Below are 23574 nucleotides of genomic sequence, written 5' to 3'. Positions count from 1 at the left end.
TATAAATGCAAAAATGTAAAAAATACACAAACATATACACAAATTGCTGTGTTTCTGTCTGAGCTAACTTACTATTAAGAAATCCAGTACAAATGCATGATTTGTATTTATGTACTTAATTTGTAGTATCTAAATTTTTAACTGTAAACAAGATTCAGCATGTAGAGCAACTTAAAACAGTTGTCAAAAGCTTAAATCATGAGGCCTGGAGACCAAGAGAACTATGCACGCTAGGGAACCAAACTGACAATGCTTATATTGCCATGAGATTTCGAATATTTAAGAGATTTAGAAGTATTTAACTACTCTAAACAAATTCTTTGATTTCACTGTTTTACAAAATGCATACATGTCAATATTTAAAGTAAAATCAGTATCACATTTGCAGGTATATGGATCATGTTCAGTAAGAGTGTCTCGTTCATAACCATTTAACAGCTTTTTGGTTTAGTAGAAACCTTTCTTGGCAACTCAATCAAGCAACTGCAAGTGACAGCAAGCAATGGATATTCATAATCGACCACTTAATGAGAAAACAAAAACAGACCCATCCCTTAAGCACATACGAAATCACTGGTGACTAACCTAATGCTCATCATTAGCCAGTACGCATAGGGTACACTACATTGCTAAAAAGCTGCAGTATTAAGGAACTGTCAACAGATATTGGAAAGAAAACTGAAGCTGCCTTTGCACGGATGTGATGATTTGTTCTTTCAGTCGCTGCCCAGATTCTTATGAAGCATGATTTTTGTTTGTTGTTTTTTTTTAACAGATGGCTGTCTTTTGTCAGGTATTTCCCAGGCACTCATCAAGGTATTATTTGAAGTGCTACGATACTTAAGAACACCCAGGGTGACAGTTCTATCAGGACAGTATCAGACTAGCTAACAGTAGCAGTGTTTGTCAGTTGAACGTTAAAGAATTTGAACATTAAACATGGACCGTGCCAGTTTCAACCCACTACAACTATGGTGTCAGTGTCCACAGCAACTGATCTCAGTGGAAAATTCAAGCACAACATTTTTTGCAGATCTCCTCGTGCTAACAGAGAATACAGTAATGTATCCATAGGCTTCCATTTCCAGGAAATACATCCAGAGTCAAATCTCATTTCGTATACTTTTCTAAGTGCTTGAAAACGCTTACAGTATTGAGCAGAGCATTTGATGAATTGCTTCTCATAGACAATATATACTTTTTGATTTAAAACACAAGCCACACTATACAAGACATTTTGAAAACAACGTCCTAATGTAAAGACTAGTTTGGCAAGTTTTGTGGTTTGGGGCTTGTTTTGGGTGGGTTTTTTGTGTTTTTCTTTTAACCATTTCAAACACTACAAGATCACATTACAACTAAAAAACAACGCAGAATATACATTCAAAAATTAAGAAACTGCTTGTAAAAATAAAATGTTGGAAAAAAAATTTAAATCAATTTCAATGAAAGGGCTCAGTAAAGTGCAAGCAGTAAACGCAAGGGTTTACATAGTGAAAAGTGAATTTTAATAAATTTGTACAACATGTATAGCTGACAGTGAGAGAGACACTATAAACGTGTTTTACCTTGACAGCATGCCCTCAATATAAAAATATATTCTAATTGCATTGCAATACAACCAGATCACGACAGGACTGAAAGTGAAATGAAAACTGAAATGCCACTCCTCCTTTTCACCAATGTCAAAAAGAAAACATGTAGATTTATACTACTACAGTATACTCCAGTTAAATCAAGGAACTGGACCAGCTGAAATTACATAGCATGGTAATTGCAAATGAAAATAATACATTGCTACTTACTTGCATCGACTCACCACCACTTCTTGAGAAGGCATTCAGGAGGTGCCAAATTACAAATATGGAACTCATTCCTGTGCAAAATGCTCAAGCTTTGAGCTCTCACTAAGGTAGAGCTCCCCAATTACTGGACACAAGTATGAACTGCAGCAAGTATTCATGTCATTAAATCTGCAGGTATTTGTCCTCTCAAAAGCTTCTCTCTTCTGCTTACAGAAAGTCATTTAACTGAAGTAACCAGGTCTTCAAAGCGTACCACAACTTAGAAAATTCCAGCGAATGAAAACAAAACTTTGTCATATCACCTGTCCCCAATGCAAGAATCTGTTTGTAAATGGAGTTTTGTTTTAGGCAAAATAAAGCAGATATGACATAAGTCTTCCCAGCAGAGGGGACATTTTCAAATAATTTACCTTTCAGTCAGATTCTCTGATGTTCAGGAATAGCTAATATATTATCAGGATGAAGACACAGTAACTGTTTTCCTTCATACACTCCTATTTGTCCTGTAAGGCCCATAAGCAAAGTTTTTGCTAGGGGCAGGTATTAAATACAAGAGAGGGAAACTACTTCCTCATCACCCCTTAAAGACTGAAGTCTGACTGATAGCATCTGATGTCCCTTTTTCAGTGGAGATTCTCCACGTTGCATATTTGCAAGATTTCCACTTACAACAAGCATATATATAACATATATATATATATATATAACATATATATATATATATATATATATAACACAAACTTATGCTCGGGCTAGTCATCCAAAGTGTTAAGGTGTTGAAATTCAAAATAAGTGTTTTCCCTATTCAGAGTAGTCTTTTTATCATCCAGCTCTTGCTAATACAAGGGAAAAAAGTTTATTCCTGCACAGTCAGTGCCAAGCCTTTTAACTGCCCAGAAATGGCACAACGCCACAGAGTTTTATTAAGCAACTGGAGACCCTAGTTACCTATTAAACTGTAAATAATGTCAGTACCAACTTTGATTTTTCAGTATTTTTTTTAAATACTCTCACCCATCCCCAGTTCAAATTAAATGACCCCAAATACTCATTGTCAACTAACTGATGTCACACAATTTAAATTAAAAATACCCTGCGAGAGCAGCAAATCTGCAACAATATGAACTTAAAATAAAAGCGGATTATTAAAATAAAGTCTGTATAGAATTTTAACTACAAAATTATGAAGCAATTTGGTTTTACTTAGGATTTATCACTCTTACAAAGAACTGTTGGCCACCATAGTATTTAACTGCTGTTTTTCTGAAGAATATTTTTAGCATTGTAATTAGTGTAACAGAAGACAAAAGTGTTTGTACATATGAGTTTAAACAAATTTAAGACACTTTTCTGTAGGATCATCATCAAATGATGCTCTTTTCAATAATTTGTGTAAGCTTCTAAACCACATAAAGGATAATGCACATTACATTTTATTCACACTATAAAAAAAGCACAATATACAGGCCATATCCTTTAAAGTGCAACACAACAGAACATTTCTGCAACATTCAGGTTCTTCAATGACCCACAAAAGTAGGTATTTAATATTTAGGAACAAATCCTGTTCACAGGTGTATCAACACTGAATCAAAATTCTGAATGGTTATCAAGCTTGCCCTTGCTGTAAGTGCCACACTAAAAGCGATGCTTATGACCACTTAAAAGATATTATCTTATGTGTTTCCATATTACATAGCCTTCATGTCTCATGTCCAGAATGAAAGCTTTTATCCTTTAGTCAGTGAAGAGCATCTGCAGAGCCCTTTATTCAAGACAGTTCTTTGACTATGGTCAGGAAACATCTTTAAAGTATACTTAGTTTCACCATACAGGCTACTGCTTCAGGTGTTAAATCTACCAAGAAAAATATGGTAAACTGAACAGAGCAAGCATGTCTCTGAGTTGGCAGCGCATGCTTCGCTATGTTTGGCACTATCTACCAAATATATTGGTAACACACAGTATAAGCAAGTACCAATTTGCTTTTCACTTCATAAATATTTTTGGTTGGATGTTTTGTTAATTATAGTTGCAAATCTCATTTGTTCCTGAGATGAGCATGACAACATAAGTGAGCTCCCCCCAACAGGGGGACAGTCTTCTGCATTTCCAGCCTTGCTACCTGCCTGCTGAGCCAGATTTATAATCTCAATCCTCCCCAAGGCGCCACTTCTGAGACTCTTCTTGACGCACATCTGGCCTGATCTGGTTTCTCATTCCACCTAGAACATTTGAGGTTGCCTCTGTTGCAACAATGAAAGGTTTCACCACAGTTGGTGGAATTTGGCGGAGGACGCCTCCTACTGCTCCCGTTACTCCTCTGTTTTCATGCTCACGAGCAGCAGTCTCATAGATAGTTTGGGCTGTGTCCGTAATCCCCTTTGAGAAATGAACAGAAATTAGTTACACTGAAAAAGAAAAAGCAACCTCTCCTAACTTTAAAGGGAAAATTAAACTGCCCAGCATTTGTCATCTTTGTGACTTGTATTATAGCTGTAGTACAACTATACTGATATAAATACGATTTAGTTCTCCTCGTGAAGATTAAAATAACACTACAATGAACTTAAAGATGAAAATATTTCATGTAACTTCCGGTGGCATTTCTTGTGCCTAAAGGAAGAAGCTGTGTGGTACTGTGAGCTATTCAAAACGACAGAATTCACTGAAAGCTTGCCAGCTGAGGCCCAACTTCCTAGACATGGTATCAGGTGCAACTAATGGAAAGTACAAGCAGTACAGTAAAAGCAAGTTAGCACTCTAATTTTTGATACCTTGTCATGGTAAAAAGAGCCTTCACTTCTTGTAAATCCAGTATTATGCTTAAATTCTAACCACCTCAGAACTGACAGTAACAGGGCGTTGGAGGGGACGGGGATGACAACACACAACAGATGATCTGGGGTGGGAAATCAAGTTTACATGTCTCAGAACAACTGTAAACCCTCACAACTGCAGAGCACTGAAGTCCTGTTCACACTTATCTGCATAACATCTTCGTTATTTCTGCTTCTTTGATTTTTCCAGACAACGTTTCTGTGGGTTTAAGATCACCATTGAAGACAGTCTTGTTCAAAATTTAAACCCCCTTCTTCATTTGGTCTTCTTAAACTAAACATCTGATATTTTATTTGCTGTCTTAGGAAATAATTCTGAAGTTTGGTTAAGCACGATTACTTTTGCACTCACCTCTTTTACTACACTGTAAGCTTTAGCTACACCTTCCCGTAGGTCTACTGGCTGATGAGCTAAACGATGGCGTGGGAATCGTTTGATCTTTTTTGCTTCAATAAAAGTAGGCCCTGGCGATACCATGTCATATGCAGTTTCTGCAGCTGCCTGAAGATTAGGAGTGAATACAAAAATACTTCAGAAGTCTTACAGTATTCTGATCACAATTAAACTACTAACAGAGTGACATAACTGAAAGAAAAGAATTCTAATTCCACAAATAATATTCGCTTACATCAGATTAAGGTTTTGTACAAGAACTTCTGGAATGGGTGCAGTTATAACTATACATTAAATTCCATAATAAACGCGGTAGGTTTTGGCAGGGTTTTTCCCCCCTCTGATTGCATTGCTTCAAGGGCACCCTCTAATCTGTACAAAATGCTAAATATAGAAACCAAAACATTTGATCAACAGTATGTTTTTCTTGCAAACACACAAGCATACACATAATTCAATTTATGTGGTTAATACCACTGTTTTATTACTATATATGTTCATGTTTAGGCATATATACAGTTCAGGGGCAGAAGTGTATTTTCATTATGTATTTTACATTAAGGAACGTAAATTTATTAATGGTTTAGTCCAAGATTACTTTAGGGTTAAATCCAAAAAAGCTTTAGACTTCATGTACATCAACACAATTAGTATTGTTCTGGATGCATTTTTATTGTTTGGTTTTGTGTTTCTGGGTTTTTTTTCTTAAATCAACGCTGATAAGCTAACATTTGAAAAAAAGAATCTAATACTAGAAAATACGCATGCACAAAACCCACTTCTTTCTTAGTATCAGTGATTTTTTAGTGCAGCTGAATATTTCGGTGTTAAACTAATATATTGACGACATTAAGAAACAGTAACAGCTTGGGTGCTCAGCAGTATTTTAATACAATTTTTAACTATTGTGATTGATGCCATAGCTCTCACCTCACAGACTGCTGCAAGCTTTGCTTAGTCTCCGCTTTCCTATATGAACAGCTGCTTTGTCTTTTTTCTTTTTTTTTTTCTTTTTTTTTTTTTTTTTTAAGACATGCTCCCAACCTTAAATATGTAGCATTAAGATATTAGCTTAATATAGAGCACTTACTGGCAACACTTCTCATTATATGTCTGACTCCAGAAGTAATACACTATACCTGTATAGTCTGAACCATTCTGTTAGTTAGCTCCAGTGCTGCCATTGCAGTGGAAGTACCAAAAGAAGCTGCTCCTCTTTGAAAGCCTCTTACAATACGACCATCCTTTCGGTACTGCTCTATTGGTAACCACACCAAGTCTTTCAGACCTTGGACTGAAAAAGAAGACAGAACACCTTAGTTAGAAAGTTCTCCAAGATAAGCAGAATGCCTTGAGAGGAACTGTAAACAAGTGTCAACATTGTGGGGATTTTCTTGTCGTGGGGGGGTTTCTTGTTGGGTTTTGCTTTAAAAAAGCAAACAAATAAATGCCATATGTGTCTAAATAGAAATAAGAATGAACTTACCTAACTGCACTAGCGAATGCATAGGCCCTACTCCTCCCAAAATTCCTGGTAGCTGGTTTTTCTTTATATCATTAAGCCATTCACTGATGGCATAGGAGAACAATTTATCCACACCTAATAAACTAAAATAAATAAAGTTGTTATTATTATTTTTCTAACATACAATTCCTAATAAGACAAATGCATTATTCACTGAAGTAAACACAGATACCATTTAAACAAAAGTAAAGCTGTTCCCAAGTGTCATCTTTTGTTGCTGTTGGCTAACCCAAGTGTTTCATGCATATGTGCTTAATAAAACAGAAGTTCAAGACTGCATAATTACATCCAGTTCAATAGGGAGTAAACATACAACTAAAACTAAAGGAGTTTAGCACCAAGATTAGCACATATATGAAACACTCCTGAAAATAGACGTTTTCTTGAACACTATATATTTGACAAAAACTAAAATAGAGAAATATTTGTAAAGTTAAAGAGTGTCTTCGATTTTAGAAGTGCATCTTATCAGAGAATTTGCTTTTTGCTTGCTATGATCAGTTATTCACCATAAACTTGTTCAAATTGCAGTATCAACATTAATCCAATACAATAAACTCACCCATGTCTGTAACAAAGTCTCTTCAGCTTTAATTCTGAGCAGTTTAACTGAGCAAGCCCAATGAGAATCCCAGCTAGTGTCCCCTGTAAATGAAATATTTTGTTATCACGTGAGTTTAGTCCTTCTGGATAGTATGTAGGTGAGAAAATTTTAACATCTCATCTCATATTGCAGGTATTTCTGTCTAAACTGACACTCCCTCAGTCTCCACAATGCTACTTGTTGCAGTGCTATGAGTTGTCACATGAAAACTTGCAAAAGATGAATCTGGCTTAACTGCCTACTCTAAGAAAAACACGTGGATACAAAAGGGCTTCTTCAGAAGTATTAATACATTAAAAAAATTATGTAAACATAGGTTTGGCATTAGGCATGTTCCAGGCATTCTAAAGCTGCTATTTCATGTCTGCATTTCTTTGGCAGCAGTGCAAATTCAAGAAGTTGCTGCTTCTACTTGTTTGTGTTTTCTTACTGACTTGCCATGACAAGAGTAGAAACCAGATTTTTTGAGGTCTGCTCTGTAAACTCAGTATGATAACCAATACATATTTTTAGAAGAACTATGAACTTTTTTTTTTTTTAATCTGTATTAGATTCTGCCATTGCTACTGACACCCATACCTTATTATTAGACTGCAAGGGAAGTACACAAGGAGAAAAATGACAATACTTTATTCTGGCATTAATGAGGAAGAAAATAAAATGCACAAGTCCGGCATCAGATAGTGGTATCATCCTTTGAGGGGCATCACAACTGTATACAAAGATCTCCAGCCACTCAGCTGATTAATGGGACTTTCAAGTCTCATTCCGAGTTAATCATACCCAGAGGATCCAGCCTCTAGTTTTCAAATTAAGAGTGAAACACTGTGAAGCTTCACTGAAACTAAGGAGAAGAAAAAAAAGAAAAAAAAATTCTACAGTTCTCAAGATCACATCAATAACGAGCAGGGAGCATAAAAATATACCCTGACTCATGGTGGGGCAGGGGGGGGTGGGGGGGTGGGGAGGAACAACACAATGGACAGACAACACCCTCGATTTTTTTGTTCTGTATCATCAACATTATACACAAACCTGATCCATTGATACATGTTTGCCATGGTAATCAAGCCGTATTGGAACTTCTGATGTAAAACGAAATTCTCTGGGATACATAAAGGAAATTTTATAGTGAGAAACATGAAAAAGGAAAGAAAATTATCTTTCAAAAAAAAACCCCCATGGTTTCCTATCCTCCTGGAATAGGATGCCATACCCTTTTCTATAAACCATAAATCCTCCAGTTACTGTGTTAGTACTTCAAAGTGTACAAAATACAGTGACAAATTTGGCTTTTCTTGGTTTATTAAGATCTAGTTGAGGTTAGCATTTATAGTAAATTTAACAGCCCTGCAAAAGTGCTACTAATCCTGCAGATGACATCTTCCCTCAGTTTTCACAGCATGAATTTCAGTTATTAAAAAAGAAGGGTATGGCTAATGATGGTTCTGTGCACACAATTTAGCCCTGCAGCTGGAACTTATTAAAAAATTCTGTTAGTGATGTATGTGATGAAATAGAACCACAGTCCTTCTCTCATAATTGGGCGCTGTGCTGCTTCCTAAAGCACAAATCTGTTAGAGGCACTTATGATCTGAATACACAAGACAAAACTTCTACATAACAATTTTTATAATCACTTCCCAATCAAGACTACATTAAGAGTTTCTCTTGTGATATTTTAATCTCATACCTCTCCCATGATACCCTTTTCCTTTATATACTCTCACCTCTGGTTATATTAGATCTAATTTACATTGTTAGACATAACAGTACAAACACTGGTGTTTTTATTCATTTGTAAAACATCTAATTACTGGTTCTGTAGAAGGCAGAGCTTTGATTTTTTTTCTTGTGCACAGCAGTGTGTAAAAGTTAATAAAGAAAATCCTGTTACCCTCCAGTGACAGAAAAAAAATCTCATTACCACAATCAGTCAAAAGACAAAAAAAAACCCCCAAACACCAAAAAAATGCACCTTGTCATAAGGTCAGAATGCTTTATCATTACACTTCCTTAAAACATTGAGCAGAACAGCTCTGTGTCACTGGAAATTCTGTAACAGAAGTTTACCTGAAAAATACTGGCTGATCACTGTACGATGTCACTTCTTGTGAGAAATGATGATCATCTCCATTAACCACGTCCATAGAATCAATGCTACCATTTTCATTTGCTTGTTTGTGTGATGAGAAAGAAATGACTGGACTTGGGTCCTTAAGGCTGCTGACATGCCTGGGCAAACTACACGTAACTTCAGCACCAGGAGACTTTTTAACTAAGATAAGAAGTCATACACAGTAAACTGACTCATATTTTCCACAGTGATTACAAAAAGATTGCATTTATACAATTATTGTGTCCTTAGTAAGCAATAATTCTTATTAATAGGAATTACTAGCCAGACAATATTTAGATTCTCTTCTCTTAGTAAGATCGTATCGTAGTTATCAATAGAAATTATTACAAGAAGCCTAAGTTGAGGTTTATGAATAAGCATAAATAATTCATCTAGTTTTACAGGCAGTATTGCAAAGTATTTCATTATCTATGCATTTCAGTGAGACATCTCAACAGAAATAGGGAAAGTGTAACTGCTAACAAACTCACAAATATAGTTAATAGAGGAAATTGCTTTTCAACATATACTGATTTTTTACATCAGATGGTGTAGTTGAAGTGCTGCTTTAACTGTACACATACATTGTACTGCTTATTTACAATCCTGAACTCTGTTCCTTTCTTTAGGGCTTACACAACTTCAAGCTATTAGACAGACATACTCCTTTATGCAGGTATAAAATAGAGGTAAATATTCTAGAGGTATTAAATAATTTGTTTTACCAGTAATAATTCCTAATATTATATACACAGTCCTCAATTTTTTCAGACGTTATAATTAAATATGATCTGATTTTGATGAAACCTTTCATACAGTGGAGATCCCAGGTGTTGAAGCTCTTTGATGGTATTTACAAAATACAATAACAAAATACCTAAAGTTTCCGTGTTCTAACAAATTAGTTACTGATGCTGCGGTTTGGTCACTAACATAAGTTTTTACACACACAGAATTCACATGTGAATTTATAGACACATACACACATTAAAGGAGAAAGAAGCAGCACTTTCATGTAAGATTTTTGAACAGTACCTTCAGGATCTGGAGTAACTAAGAGTTCTACTTCTGTAGAAAGGCTAGTGAAAAAATCCTTCAGGAAAAACAAGGCATCCTAATGTCAAAAATAAAATACAGTCAGGTTAAAAAAACAAAAAACAACAAAACCCCCACAAAACAAAACCAATTCTCAAAAAAATATTATCTACAATGCCAGCTCTTTATTTCTATACAGATAGGAATCAAAACACACTACTTCTTTTCAGCCTCTAACATGTGCAGAAGCCACACAGAATTCTAGGACAGAAACCAGGAAGATCCCCTTGGTTACTGCCCCCTGCTACATACAATATGATTTCATAATCTATCTAGCTCTGTCTTAAAATTCCAGGGTTGTTTTCATCATCTCTGCTCTCATTTTGGAGACTGTTCCAGAACTCAAGTGTTTTAATGGCTATACATTTTTCTCTGATTTCTAATAAAAAGCTATTCAAGTATAGTTTATATTAGTCTGCCAATGTCAGACAAATTATTCCACATCAGATCTCACCACTGCTTCATTATAAGTCATTAATCTCTCTGCTGCTAATGTCTTGTTAACATCTGAAAAGTTATTACATCCCATTTTCTTCTTTTGACAGATGCATCACACTGGTGTCTTGTTCATCCTTATCATTAATGACATCTGGACTATTTTTTTTTTCCTTTTTTTTTCCAACTGATAAGCAGACAACTTTAGTAGTAATAACAAGAAATTCTAACGTTACTGCATGCAGCCCTGTGCTTCCAAGAAAGCTGTAGTTAACCGTGCAGAAGATGTAAAGGTGAATTTTGTTTATGATACAAAAGAGAAAAGATTTAGGAAAGTAATCAAAAAGGAATGCATTTCCTCACTAGATGGCAGTATTTCTATGCTTTTTTCCTATATGAAATTATTACAACCTTCCTGTATGAAATTATTACAACCTATACAGTGTTCAATTTTTCTAACAGTAAAATGAAAACCTGGTCTCTAACGTGTACTGAGGGAACCAGAAGGTAGGTATGGAACTCCTCATTATGCTCTTGGGGGGAAAAAAACCCCACCATAACCAAAATCCACATCTCTCCGCAGATGACAAATTAAGCAAGAAATGCCTCAACAAAGAATAACTGCACTTTAAATTGGAATGCACAAACACGTGTAGCTTCCTTACTGGTGCAGAAAAAACACCCAACTTTTTCTTGAGTATATGAAAAATACTTCGCACAAAGGCTCGCTAAAGAAAGTAAAACAATTTCTCCCACTTCTGTTCTTCATGCCACTGCAGTTGATAGCAAGACCAAAGCCTTCAGAGTCTAGAGGTAGTCCCAAAGCATCAAGTGCCCTTGACTAAAATGCTGTGTACAGCTTCTAGATTAATGATTAACCTTTTTCAATTAAAAACACCAAAGTCACTTCATGAACAAAGCAAGATCATTCAAGAATATGCTTTTTACAAGCCATAATTCCAAAACATTTGAGATGATCAAAAATCTCAGGAGGTAAGCTGTTACTGAGTAAACAGCCAGGTCTGCAGATATTCTTAGTTTTTAGACTAAAAAAAGGCTAGTCTCTGTAAAGCTGGAGCAGAAGGCAATTTCTAACGTGCATATAAACAGAGTGGCACAGATCCAAAAGGTATGTGTGATTTTTCATAAATAAAAAAAGGTTTCAAACCAAGAAAACATCCCCATAAAATGTCTATAAGTATCTGGTAAAAAAGCCCAGTAGCATTAAATAAACCTAAAATTATTTTGTTTTCGCATTGGCACAACCAACCTGGTCAATATTGAGGCGAAGTGGCATTAGTGAAACACGTAAACAACATTCCTGCGGGGATCTGCCAGACTCTGGGCGGACATGTAATGCTTTAACTGTTAACTGAAAAAAAGCAGGATAAATAGAAGTAATAACATTCACAATTATTGCATCTCAGAACACGAGTTAGCAAAAACCTTTACTGCAAAACCTCTGTACTAATCTGACAATACTAGCTTTATAATTGGTAAGTAGAAAGAAAAAAAAAGCCTACTACGGATATTATAAAAAAGGAAAGTAAAATAGGAAACCCCCAAATTCGTAAATCCTTTATACAACCAGTAAAACTACAGTATATCATAAAACTACAAGTCTGCATGTGTAGTGAGAAGTGTAATCATACTCACACAAGCAGATGGTTGTTCAAAACAAAATGCAAAAGCTACCAAAGCAGTCCTGCACATCTACTTTTTTTAAAACGGCAGAATCTCAAAACCATTAATACCTGCCATACTAATATTCAAACTGATTTTTTAATTAGTTTTCATATCCACAAGGAGCAAAGCAAGTAGCTACAAACAAGTTATATTACTTCAGTGTTCCATGACCTCATATTCCTCCTTGTGCAAGATTAAAAAATGTATACAATCCCCACAATGACAGTTCAACCACTATAATTATAATGAATTAACATATTTCATAATGATACCATGTTTGAATGTGCTTTTCTGGGCATCTCCTTACTGCAGTAGAGATAGAGAAATTTATTCATCTGTGATGTAGCTAAACGATCTCTGATCTCCAGGTCTTGAACAACAAAAACCTGTCGCGACACTGGCTGCTCCAACAGACTAGATTCACCTCCTGAAGGGTATACCTCATGCTGGAATTTCACCTTGTAAACAGGGAAGAAAACCAGCATAATCAGCTTCAATGAAAAACAGTCTTTAACAATTGAATACTTTAATAAAACCAACCAACCAAAACAAAAAAAACACACCACCATACAAGAACTTTAAAACCTATCTACTACCTTAAAGGAATAATATTAGGATTTCAGAAAACTATTCAGATTTTTGCATATCTACCAGCAGAAATCTTCCAATTCCTAATTGTGTACATGTTCATATTTTAGGACACCAAATTTAAGCCAAAACAGAGCCAGTGTGAAACCAAACAAGGTTTGCTTTTCATTTTAATATCAGCTCTGCTTTTTCCTCTCAATCCTGACATCTCTCTTACATCATGTTGAAGACTGTACTAGGCAATCTTGCAGTTCTTGAATCCTGCACTTTTTATGCTTAGTAAAGTAAGGTTTCTTCCCTACTGACAGGCTTCTCAAGTAGCTTCTTCCAATCTCAGATTCTTTTTTCTTTACTCACTTCAGTCCATATAAATTCTGATCCATTACCTTCCTCAAATTCTAAAGTATTCTGAATTCTCTCCTTTTCCTCATCTCTTGATGGAGTCCTCATTTTCAAAGACTGTGGTTACCTACAAGTCATTCCCTGCCTCGATAACCCCCATAGCATCCGTGCCCGCAACGTAACGCGGCAGAGCACGCACGGCAAGGAGAGCAGTGCCCTCTACTGGCCAGATACTGAGAAACACTAAGTGCCCTGTACTCAAGGTACATGTGGTAACGAACATCTGAAGTGTTGAAAAGAAAAATGGGTGTTTATCATAAACACTGCTCAGAAAATTCACGTTTCCGACATCTTCTCCTTAATTTCTTGTTTAAATATTATTATTAGTCATTCAACCAAGTTACGGGTACAAGTAGGGAAAGACAGGCTTTATGCCTCAGCACTAACACCAACTCTAAATACCTGCAAATTGAGAGAAATCATTATTACACTTCTATAAAGACGTTTTCTACGTGGACTATTAAACGCTTCCTTTTTTCCTCTTTTTTATTGCAATGTTATTGTTTTTCCAGGAAAGGCTAAAATAAGTATCAAACATTTCTGGCAAGCTTGACAGAGCTTCTGAGCTTTAGAAACTATGTGGACTATAAAAGGCATTTGATTTTATGTAGTGCCTTTCATGTTTATGGAAAGGTTTGAAAAAACCTTAAAAGGTTTTGTTATCCATTTAACATGAAATCTGGTTAATTCCTTGCCAACATTCTTCACAGGGCCAGAATCAACCACCTAGTTTCTGTGTACACAGGCTCAAAAACCCAAAACATACTTATGCCTAGAAAGTGCTAAATACGTTGAGAGAAATACATGATATTATATCAGGATGTTATTTAATATCCAGTTATCATCAAGTGATACACTGAGCGTCTCAACTCATCTACATCCCTATTTTGCTAGAAAATTTAATTTCCTAATAGGTGTATCAATTAAGAGAACTGAAAACAGAAAAAAGTAACAGCAGTTGCAAAACATAGTTATAATAAACAAAAACTTAAGGAATATCATAATACACTTTATCTTTAGAAACATCTTTATTCAGCAAGTAAACAATACTATGCTAGAAGAACAAACATATTTTTTGTCAAACAAATTCTAAACTCGTCACCTTCAAAGTGACTGCTTAGATGTAGATACTAATGGAAGAAAACCTGCTGAATTCTAATGGAAAGCTGTTTTCAAATACATGCAACATGCAAAGATAGTCACACACAGATAGTCATGGCTGAAGATGTTTCTGTCATTCACCTTGCTTAACTGTATTTCCATCAGAAAGTCTGGGTTTCTTCCTCTTCCCCCACATGCTGTACTCCGTCCATGCCTCGTTGGTGTATGAGAAGGCGAACTATGGGGACTTCTGGAGAAATAAGAAAAATATACTCTCACAGACTAAACTTAAAGCTATCTCATTGTTAATCTAACACTAAAAGCATATATGTTTCACCATATATAAATTATTAGCATTTTAATGTTTACAAAAGAAAAACATACTAGAAAATACAAAAAAAAAAAATACTGGAAGCTGTATTACTGTTAACCAAGTATTTTCTTTTTGTTGTTCAAGGAATGCATACTTAGGCAAAATGCTAGGTGTATGCTTCCCACCAAATTATCGTTCATAAAACATTTCCTTAATTTTGACTCTTTATCTTATATGACATCCTAAAAACCAGACTCCAGCTACCATAAGACAGTCTCTTATACTCCTTTAGCCTTAATCTCTTCAGGAACATTTAACTTATAATACAACCCTTAAAACCAAGCCCATCCCGCCATCCCCAAAAAAACCACCAGAACCAAACACAGCTTGTCTAAATTAAAACACAGGAAAAAACACAATCTGGTGTGCAGAGCTAAACTGAGTAAGAAGGTTCCACACGATCTTTAAAAGTTCCTTCCAACCCGTAACATTCTATGATATATTTCCTGTAACACAGAGCGAAGAAGCAAGTGACAGAGACTTGAGATTGCATAGCAAGATTACTTAATTTTCCTTTGATTTGAGGTTATTTTTAAATGTTCTAATCTACACAGTTACATACAACACTTACACAAACACTTACACAAAACTTTTTGCTGGAGATGGTGGTGGTGCAGTCCCAAAATCCCTTCCACCATAAAGGTGCCAAATAAGAGAAATTTCCTTTACAACGTAGCGTACCAGTGGAACAGGAAAATGAAGGGGAGCTTTGCTTGTATCTGTTTTTTTTATAGGTTGGCTGAAATGATTTTCTTTTATGATAATTGCATCATCAACCATTTTTTTTATTACTGGCTCTTCTTCTTTTTCCTAATTAAAAAAAAAAAATATATCCCATTGAGAGGGTGAAATCTGCTTTCTTTCTTTATGGACATTTTTGTTTAATTCTTTCTTATGGAAGGAAAAGAAACTATAAAAAAAGCTTATACAACAAAGGCTTGGTTTAGGAATGATTCTTAATCAAGTAACTTAAAGGCACAAGCATGTAAGAATAAACTAGAAGCTGAGAAGTACTTAAAAAAAAAAAAACGAACAAAACAAACCTCAAACCGTAAACAAAATAAAGAAGTGAAAACAAACAAAAAGCATTGGAAAAGCCTAAGCTACCATATTAGCCCTTTTGGAAACAAACAAGCTCAAAAATAACTGGAAAAATACAGCTTCTAATCAGGGATTCAGAACTAGTTCTGTTGATTAAGTAGAATACAACCAGAGATACTATGAAAAATATGAACACAAGCTGTCTTCAGCAAGTTCAGCAGTTTCCCAAATCTTTTAATGCAGTAGACAGACAATGATGTAAAGGCACACACACGAGCTTTTTTTTTTTTTGAGGTTTTGCAAGGAATATAGGCCTATAAAAGCATTGAAAGCTTAGACTATGAGAGAAATTAATAAATAATTAGAAGATGTGCAAAGCTGCTATTTTGCTAAATACTGTATTTTCCTTAAAAATTTTTTTTGACTATGCCATTAATGTAAGTCAAAATGGCAATGATAAAACATGACTAAAATGTAGAGAAACTACCAATACAGTTTACTGTAATATTCAGATCCAAAAACATACTGCTGAGATATAGAAAAATCATACATATTTGAAAATATTTGCAATCCTTCCTAACAGTAACTACACGTGCAGTTCAACAGAAAGATTATTTTCCTATTGCTCTGCTCACTGATAAAAATACCACAAAAGCATATGAAGTGTAATTTGTCCAGATTCTACATAGGCTTTCCTCTAATTCAGTTTATATATGGATTTTTTAGTAACACTGAAATCTTCTTACAGCAACAGCAACTTTGGGTGCAAAAAGAATGCAGAAGTCATCACTTTCTGCAGGAACATCTCCCATGGCCTCATTTATCAGGTGATGAGTGAATGAAGCATAAGTGGGACTTGGATCTTGTGAGACGTTTCCACTTTCGTCTGGAAACAGGAAGAGATCTGAGCAAGATGGCTCCTGAGTTTGAGATCTGTCATCCAGAACTCCTGGGAGTTGAAGGAGGGTGGAGAAAAAACACATTTCAGTGGAACAATCTTTACAAAATATGACAATATGAACAAAATGGCCTAACGGTTAACTAAAATTTGTTACTTCAATTACATCAAGGGAATTTGTTTACTACATCTTGAATCAATTCCTCCCACAAATAAATTTTTGAAAAATTTTAACTTGTCTACCGTAAACTGCAAGTGATTACAACAATCACAACTAGTTACTAGTAGACATGAACTGACACAATACAGAAAAGCTATTTGTAAAAAGCCCATGGATTAAAATAAAAAAAAAAAAAAAAAAAAAGAAGAAACACTCACCTTTTTGTGTCCAAGTTTCTTATTCTGGTAGTAAGACCACAGAATCAATAGCTTTCAGTACTACACTGACTGCTCACCTTCCAACATCAAAAAGAGGGCCAGATATCATGGAAATAGTGAAATGCTCTACTTGCAGTAAAAAATCCTTAGCCAATTTAAAACCGGGATTTAACTCTAGCCATGATGCAGAAGCCATAGTCCTGTGATAAAAATCAGTTATGTTGCTCTATCTGCTAACTGAAAGATTTCCTCACAGCTGAAGTTCTTTCTGTGACTCAGAACTCTACCATCCTTCTGGACTGCTTTCATACATGGAACAGAGGTGTCCGATTCCTCCATACTGCAGCATGCCATACAAAACTTACACCCATGCTAACTTACACTCCTTGAGAATCTGGGGTTTTGATTAAGTCCCACAAAGATTCCTTCCTTGCCGTTTTCAGTATCTCAGTAATATGTATTTGGCTCAAATGTTAAATTACTTTTACATTACTGTTAATACAAGCAAAATTTGTTTGATACTTTGAAGACTTCAGACAAAGGTACACGCCCGTTCTTGTTGCATCATCTCTACATACACAAAACTTCCAATCCCATTTTCGCTCCAAAAAAGTTGTCCTTTTTGTGTACTTATGCCTCCAGAGGATTCTTACCATTAGACTCTGGCTTCATGGCAGCAGCAGTCTGTTGAGTCTCAATTTCCTCCATTGCATCACTCATCAAATCCCGTAAAATCTGTTGCTCTGATTCTGCAAGGCCTGGTCCGTGGGAAGATGGCTGGCTAAATGTCTCTACCTGTAGGAGAGGAACACACTTACATCGTAGGCAATTGCAATATTGTGCTGAGTAACATTTTGCTAGAACGGCTTGATATGCAGCTCAAATTTTAAGAAGTAACACCTTAACTTTATAAATAACAAAGTGAGCTGGAAGTCCAAGCTCGATGATTCATAAGGTAGGTTAGAACATTATGGTTCAGGGTATTTGGATCCTCAGAGTACCTGGGACAGCTCGTGTATGTCCTGGAATTTCCTTCTTTAGACAAGAATAAAATACAATAGGTAAGCAGCACAAAATATTTTAGAATATTAAGAAGTGACAAAAGCAGAAAAAAAGGCACTGTTTTACTCTTAAAATATATTTAAGTTTAAAGCAATCTATTAATTTCTTTGCAGGAAATCTCACATTCTTTGGAAATAGAATGGGGATATCAAAATTAAAACATACTGCCAGGAAGCATAAAGTATATATTATGTTACCATTTTATACCTTCATTTTTGGCTTGCTAACTCCACGTTTAATCTCTGTTTTAACAGGTGGATGCAAATCACCATAGCTTGCAATATATTGTATGAGATTCATTAGTGCAGCACATGAATCGGAGCAAGTACGAATATGGATTACATCACTGGAACAGTGCAGTTCAAAGCGTGGTTTAGTCTAGATAGCAACAATAGAAAGGTAAGAATACACTTCAAATTAGCCCAAGGTGCATAAAAATAGCATCTATACACAGTTGCTTTTAAATTAATTTACTAATTTAATTAACAGGTCAAAAAGGACGTTAAAAATAGTACACAAATTGAAAAAACTTCCTTGATTCTCAAGTATAATAAAGTACTTTTCCAATCACAATCTGTCATGGACATTTTATATTTTATTTGTGATTAAATACTTACTCTTTCCTCATCAGAATCAGATTTTACTGCTGTAATGGTTAGTTCCAGCAGACCCATATCCATAACACGAACATAATCTGAATGACAATTAATTAAAAAAGAGAGAGAGTAAGAGAGAGAGATAAGATTTCATAACAAACATCATCCTTACTATGCATTTTTGGTTATTACACCATTAGAAATAGCATAAGCAGGGATCTTTTTTATTAAAACGTTTATATCTTGTTTCTCCTTCTTTTATGAGGATTACTCTCAGAGTTCAATTTTCAGCCACTCAAATCAAGAACTCAAATCTTTTCAATCCAATATATCACTCCCACTACCACCATCTGTGTGCAGTGTAATCTTTTAAGATATTTATCTTCATCCCATCTGGCTGAGTTAGAGAAACAGAGGCACAGAGAAGCTGGGTGACTAAGCATCCTAGCAGGTTTTTTAGTTGAAGTGAGAGAGGACATTTTCACATTGTACTAATCTTTCAGTACCATTAATAATTTATTTCTTATATATATGACACGGGTATATCTTTACTCTGCCCTTCAGTAGATATTCTCTTACCTAAACTAAACACACATATTTTTGGGCACTGGGTTTCAGTTTCTCCAGTTCATCTGTTAAATATTGATTCAAGTTCCTCAGTCCTTAAAGGTTGTTGTACTATATGAAAGGGAGAAAACCAGCGAATAACATTCTTTTCAGAACCTAGAACTCTGTGCTGTGTAATGTCTTTCAAGTTCAACTATACCTCTCTCATAAAATGAGATCTCTTTTCTATGAGGATTTATTTCTGTGCCAACTCCAAATTTATAAAAATACTCTTTTTTCAAATACCCATTATGGAAATCTAACACGAAAATTATGAACTTGCAAGTTACTGTTCTCTGACACACAAATCTAGAGCACTCAGATTTTCAGCAACACTGTATTACACATTCATATTCAACCTGCTGCTTTTTATCTCCTCAGACTCATCTTCAATAACCTTTATATATGCTGAATATGCCTGTAGTTTTGTTTCTTTACACTTGTAATTCACTCACTTCTGAAACATCCTTACCTCTATGAAGGTTCACCGTAACAGTGTTGCACTTGTCAGACAAATGCAAGGCAGCTTCATCTAAAATTATCCTAAAAGATGGGGGAAAAAAAGAAATGAAATAAACATACCAGAGAAGTGCTGTGCAATTCACCAGACAAAAGAAATTCCTACAGAAAAAAATATTTAAAACCATAAATATATCTAGCATATCTTAAATCCAAACACTTCATTCTTTCATCATCTCCAGATCCACTAGTAATTAACCACTGTAAAATATTTTCACCATCACCGATTATTTTATCTGCATTTTAATTTATATATTTGATTCTTCCAAGAATAAAAAGCAATGCTTTTGGCATACAGATTTATCACTTATTTCCTTTTTTGCCTTTTTTCTTTTTAATAATGTAATAAACAGTATTTGAAACAAACTTGTCTATAAGGTTTTATCAATAGAAACAAGTAACTTGGCAGATGTTTTGCATCAGAACAGGTGTAAGAGAATGAATATTCAACTACAATTGCAAGAAAAAAATCATTAAGAAGTTAAGAGAAGTTCAGTAATCACTAAATATTTCCTCAATATACCATCTCCAAATAACACAACTTTAAGAAATCTTAAGGTGCTGCTAATTAACAAAATAGACTCACTTCAGGACATCTTTCAACTGCATTAAAAATTGGAAAGTTTCTAGTTGTTAAAGAAAGCAAACCTAAAAAAATATATTTCACCTAATACAACAGAGGAATTACACATGAGCGAAGTATATTTCAAAAGATGTAAACCAGTGTGATAATTTACACAACATGAATGCTTTGTAGGTCAAAAAGTCAGACTGGCACTACAATTTTTACAGGAGCTTCCATGTTTCACAATTGCTTAAATTATACCTGAGAGTAGAAGAGGATTTATCTACCGCAACACTGCTGGAAATGCTGAAAGTTTCAACAGTAAGTAGCGATCTGACTGGCAAAAACAAGGGCCTAACAAGAAACAGAAGGAAAAAAAAAATTAATACTCTGTACCTATTTAGAAGTCTTATAGGTTACCTAAATAGGTCTCCCCAGGCCTAGGCAAGCGTTTAGCCTACTTCATATTGCTTACGGTTTTAGGGATTTCTGTTAAGTACTTTTTCCAAACAAACCTAAAGAAATAATTCTTAACAATACACAAACTCCAACATTCCTAGAGAATTAATACATAGCTGCAGTGCCACCAAGTGACATACACTTGCATTTTATTTACCTGTAATCAAGAGCACAACTCCACAGATGTACATGAAAAGTTGTAATTGTAGCTGGAGGATTATATCCCAGAACAGGCTCATCAGAAATATTCAGAAAATTTAAAATCTAAAAATCACAAACATATTATAATACTTTTAATATCTGTTAAATTAATAAACCATTATGTATTAGAAAGGAGAAAATCTGTAACAAGTATGACAATAAAATGTTTGATTAGTAGAAGGAAAAGAGTGAACAAATCTCAGATATTTAAAGGTACTTAACCAGTACCTGAATATGGAAAAGCATGGAACATAAACAGGGTAAAATATAAAGCACCCAAACTGCTGCCTTAAAAGGTACAGAAAAGATCAATCCACAGACACCTAAGTGGCTCTGTGCACAATGTCTCACAATCCATTTTTAAAGCATTGCCCAAATACAGTTTCATTCATCTTTCTTTGTAGTTGTTACTGTAGTGCTAGTTAGTATTTTCTTTGTTCTCTATCTGAAAAGTCAACTTTTCTTGCAATACTGTACATTGTTACAGGGATCTTCAAGTTATCTTTCTTCCTCTTGGGGCAAGGAAAGGGGGGGGAAATATGCTCAGAATCAGAAATACGTGCACATGCTCTGTATATGCTGCTTTCTCATGTATCACTGCATAAAATAAACTCCTATCCTCCTCTAAGATCCGTCATAGTTCTATAGTGTAACGGATTTGGGAGAAAAGTTCTTTTCAAATTATTCCAAGCCTGGAGCATATGAACACTGCTAGCCTCCTCTACCTACTTCTTTGGTTGTCTTTTTTTATTTCACCCTTCCCCCTCCAAAAAAGATTCCTAAGTACATTACAGGCAATATTAATTGAGCAAAAATTCACAGAGCAAAAAAGCAATACGGTGTAAAGCAGACTACATGATCACATGTATCTACAGGAACACCGTGCTGAGAAGAAAGTAATGACAGCAGAGTCCAAAGCACCAAGTTCAGCTCCATGCTGCTATACAATAAAAACACACATAAAAATAAACAATAAATATTTAAATATATAAAAATAAATATAAAAATAAAATACAAAAGAAATAGAAATTAATTAAAAGAAAGTAAAAAAAATTTAAAACCCCATACATACTGGAGGATAAGCAGGATAAACTTCAATGTCAGGCTTTACTATCTGTAATCCAGTATGGTGTCAGTACATGCAACTATACTGCTACATAGCATGTCCTAGCTCATGCGTGTTTACACACAGCTTCTGGATCAAGGGTCTCTAGTCCTGTTTGCTAAGCTATACCTCTGCATGCATGCATATCAGTACAACCCTTCTAATTCAGAAGTTTGAATTCAAAGCATTTATGTAAACTGCTGCTCACTACTTCCCCAAAGTCTCCTTCTTCATTACTGCTATTGAATGTAAAACAGGAAACTGACAAGGGAGAGATGGGACTTGAGGAATGCAGTGAGCAGAAGGGAGAAATACATAAACGCTTTCAGTGCTGCAAGTAGGATGTTGGGGTTTTTTTTTTAGGTTTGTGGGGTTTTTTTTAAGTCAAGGATTATCCAATACTTGAATAGCATTGGACTGCTGAGATTTTCCCTCTGAACTATAGCAAACGAATACACAAGTAAGATTTAAGAGGAAGACTACAGTCTGTCCAAGGTCTCAAAGAGACACAATAAAGAATAACACTTTCAAGAGCAGAGTAAAATATTAAGACACAGCCGAATGCAAAGATTTTCCATTGAGGTTTAGTTTGATATTTAAAGCAGTTGTTAAAGCAATGAGACTCAAAGTGAAGGTGTAATCGAGAAAACTGTAGCAACCTGACCTGTTCATGCCAGCTTAAACCTGAAGGCAGTACTCTGTGTTGAAGGGTGGCTCCTCTTAGTCCAACAGCAACTAGAAATTCCTGCAAAAGAAAGCTGCACAAGTTAGTTTACATGAAATACATGTAACTATTTGGCAACTGGATTATTAAACACAGTCATCCTTCTGCTCCCAGAATCTCCAATTGTCTAGAAATGAAGAAAGGACTGGGCCAGGATTAAACATTCAAAAAACCTTGCTTCCTACTACAGAAACCCTAGATAATACAGTCTTAATACTTTTTGCAAAAGGATAGTATAGAAATTACAATTTTGTGGTGGTGATAGGAAGGCTACCTGTTCATATATTCTGATATTCACCAGAAACTGCCAGAAGCATCAACCACATGTAGTGCTTTCATACAATGTTCAAATTTGAGTCAATTGAGCCCCCATGACATTGCACTGGTCTGCAGAGTCCTTCTTCTCTAGATAATTCTACCAACCTGTTTGTAACAACTATGCCAGCTAAGAGG

At 35.2% G+C, this 23574-nt stretch overlaps 1 protein-coding gene across 3 annotated transcripts in view; it reads right to left on the bottom strand.

The window, feature by feature from the left end:
* Positions 1-2986: 2986 nt before the first annotated feature.
* ATG2B (autophagy related 2B) overlaps positions 2987-23574 on the bottom strand; it is a 44975-nt gene continuing 24387 nt past the window's right edge. For 2 of the 3 annotated variants that reach the window (XM_055715170.1, XM_055715172.1), the window contains exons 23-42: positions 23062-23142; positions 21249-21355; positions 20894-20986; positions 20021-20091; positions 18964-19040; positions 18554-18724; positions 17938-18079; positions 16755-16957; positions 15551-15777; positions 14736-14844; positions 12776-12961; positions 12088-12189; positions 10323-10401; positions 9242-9446; positions 8204-8273; positions 7127-7209; positions 6526-6647; positions 6179-6333; positions 4998-5147; positions 2987-4187 (exon numbers count right to left, since the gene is read on the bottom strand). In XM_055715170.1, coding sequence (XP_055571145.1) covers positions 3957-4187; positions 4998-5147; positions 6179-6333; positions 6526-6647; positions 7127-7209; positions 8204-8273; positions 9242-9446; positions 10323-10401; positions 12088-12189; positions 12776-12961; positions 14736-14844; positions 15551-15777; positions 16755-16957; positions 17938-18079; positions 18554-18724; positions 18964-19040; positions 20021-20091; positions 20894-20986; positions 21249-21355; positions 23062-23142 — 2664 coding nt within the window. In that variant the 3' untranslated portion in view covers positions 2987-3956. The remainder of the gene's footprint in view (positions 4188-4997; positions 5148-6178; positions 6334-6525; positions 6648-7126; positions 7210-8203; positions 8274-9241; positions 9447-10322; positions 10402-12087; positions 12190-12775; positions 12962-14735; positions 14845-15550; positions 15778-16754; positions 16958-17937; positions 18080-18553; positions 18725-18963; positions 19041-20020; positions 20092-20893; positions 20987-21248; positions 21356-23061; positions 23143-23574) is intronic. The other variant, XM_055715171.1, reaches the window with a different exon arrangement.

This window comes from Falco cherrug, chromosome 7, assembly GCF_023634085.1.
Source record: "Falco cherrug isolate bFalChe1 chromosome 7, bFalChe1.pri, whole genome shotgun sequence".
Classification (NCBI taxonomy): Eukaryota; Metazoa; Chordata; class Aves; order Falconiformes; family Falconidae; genus Falco; species Falco cherrug.
Note: the sequence above shows the minus strand (reverse complement) of the source record. Positions and strands in the feature narration are given on the sequence as shown.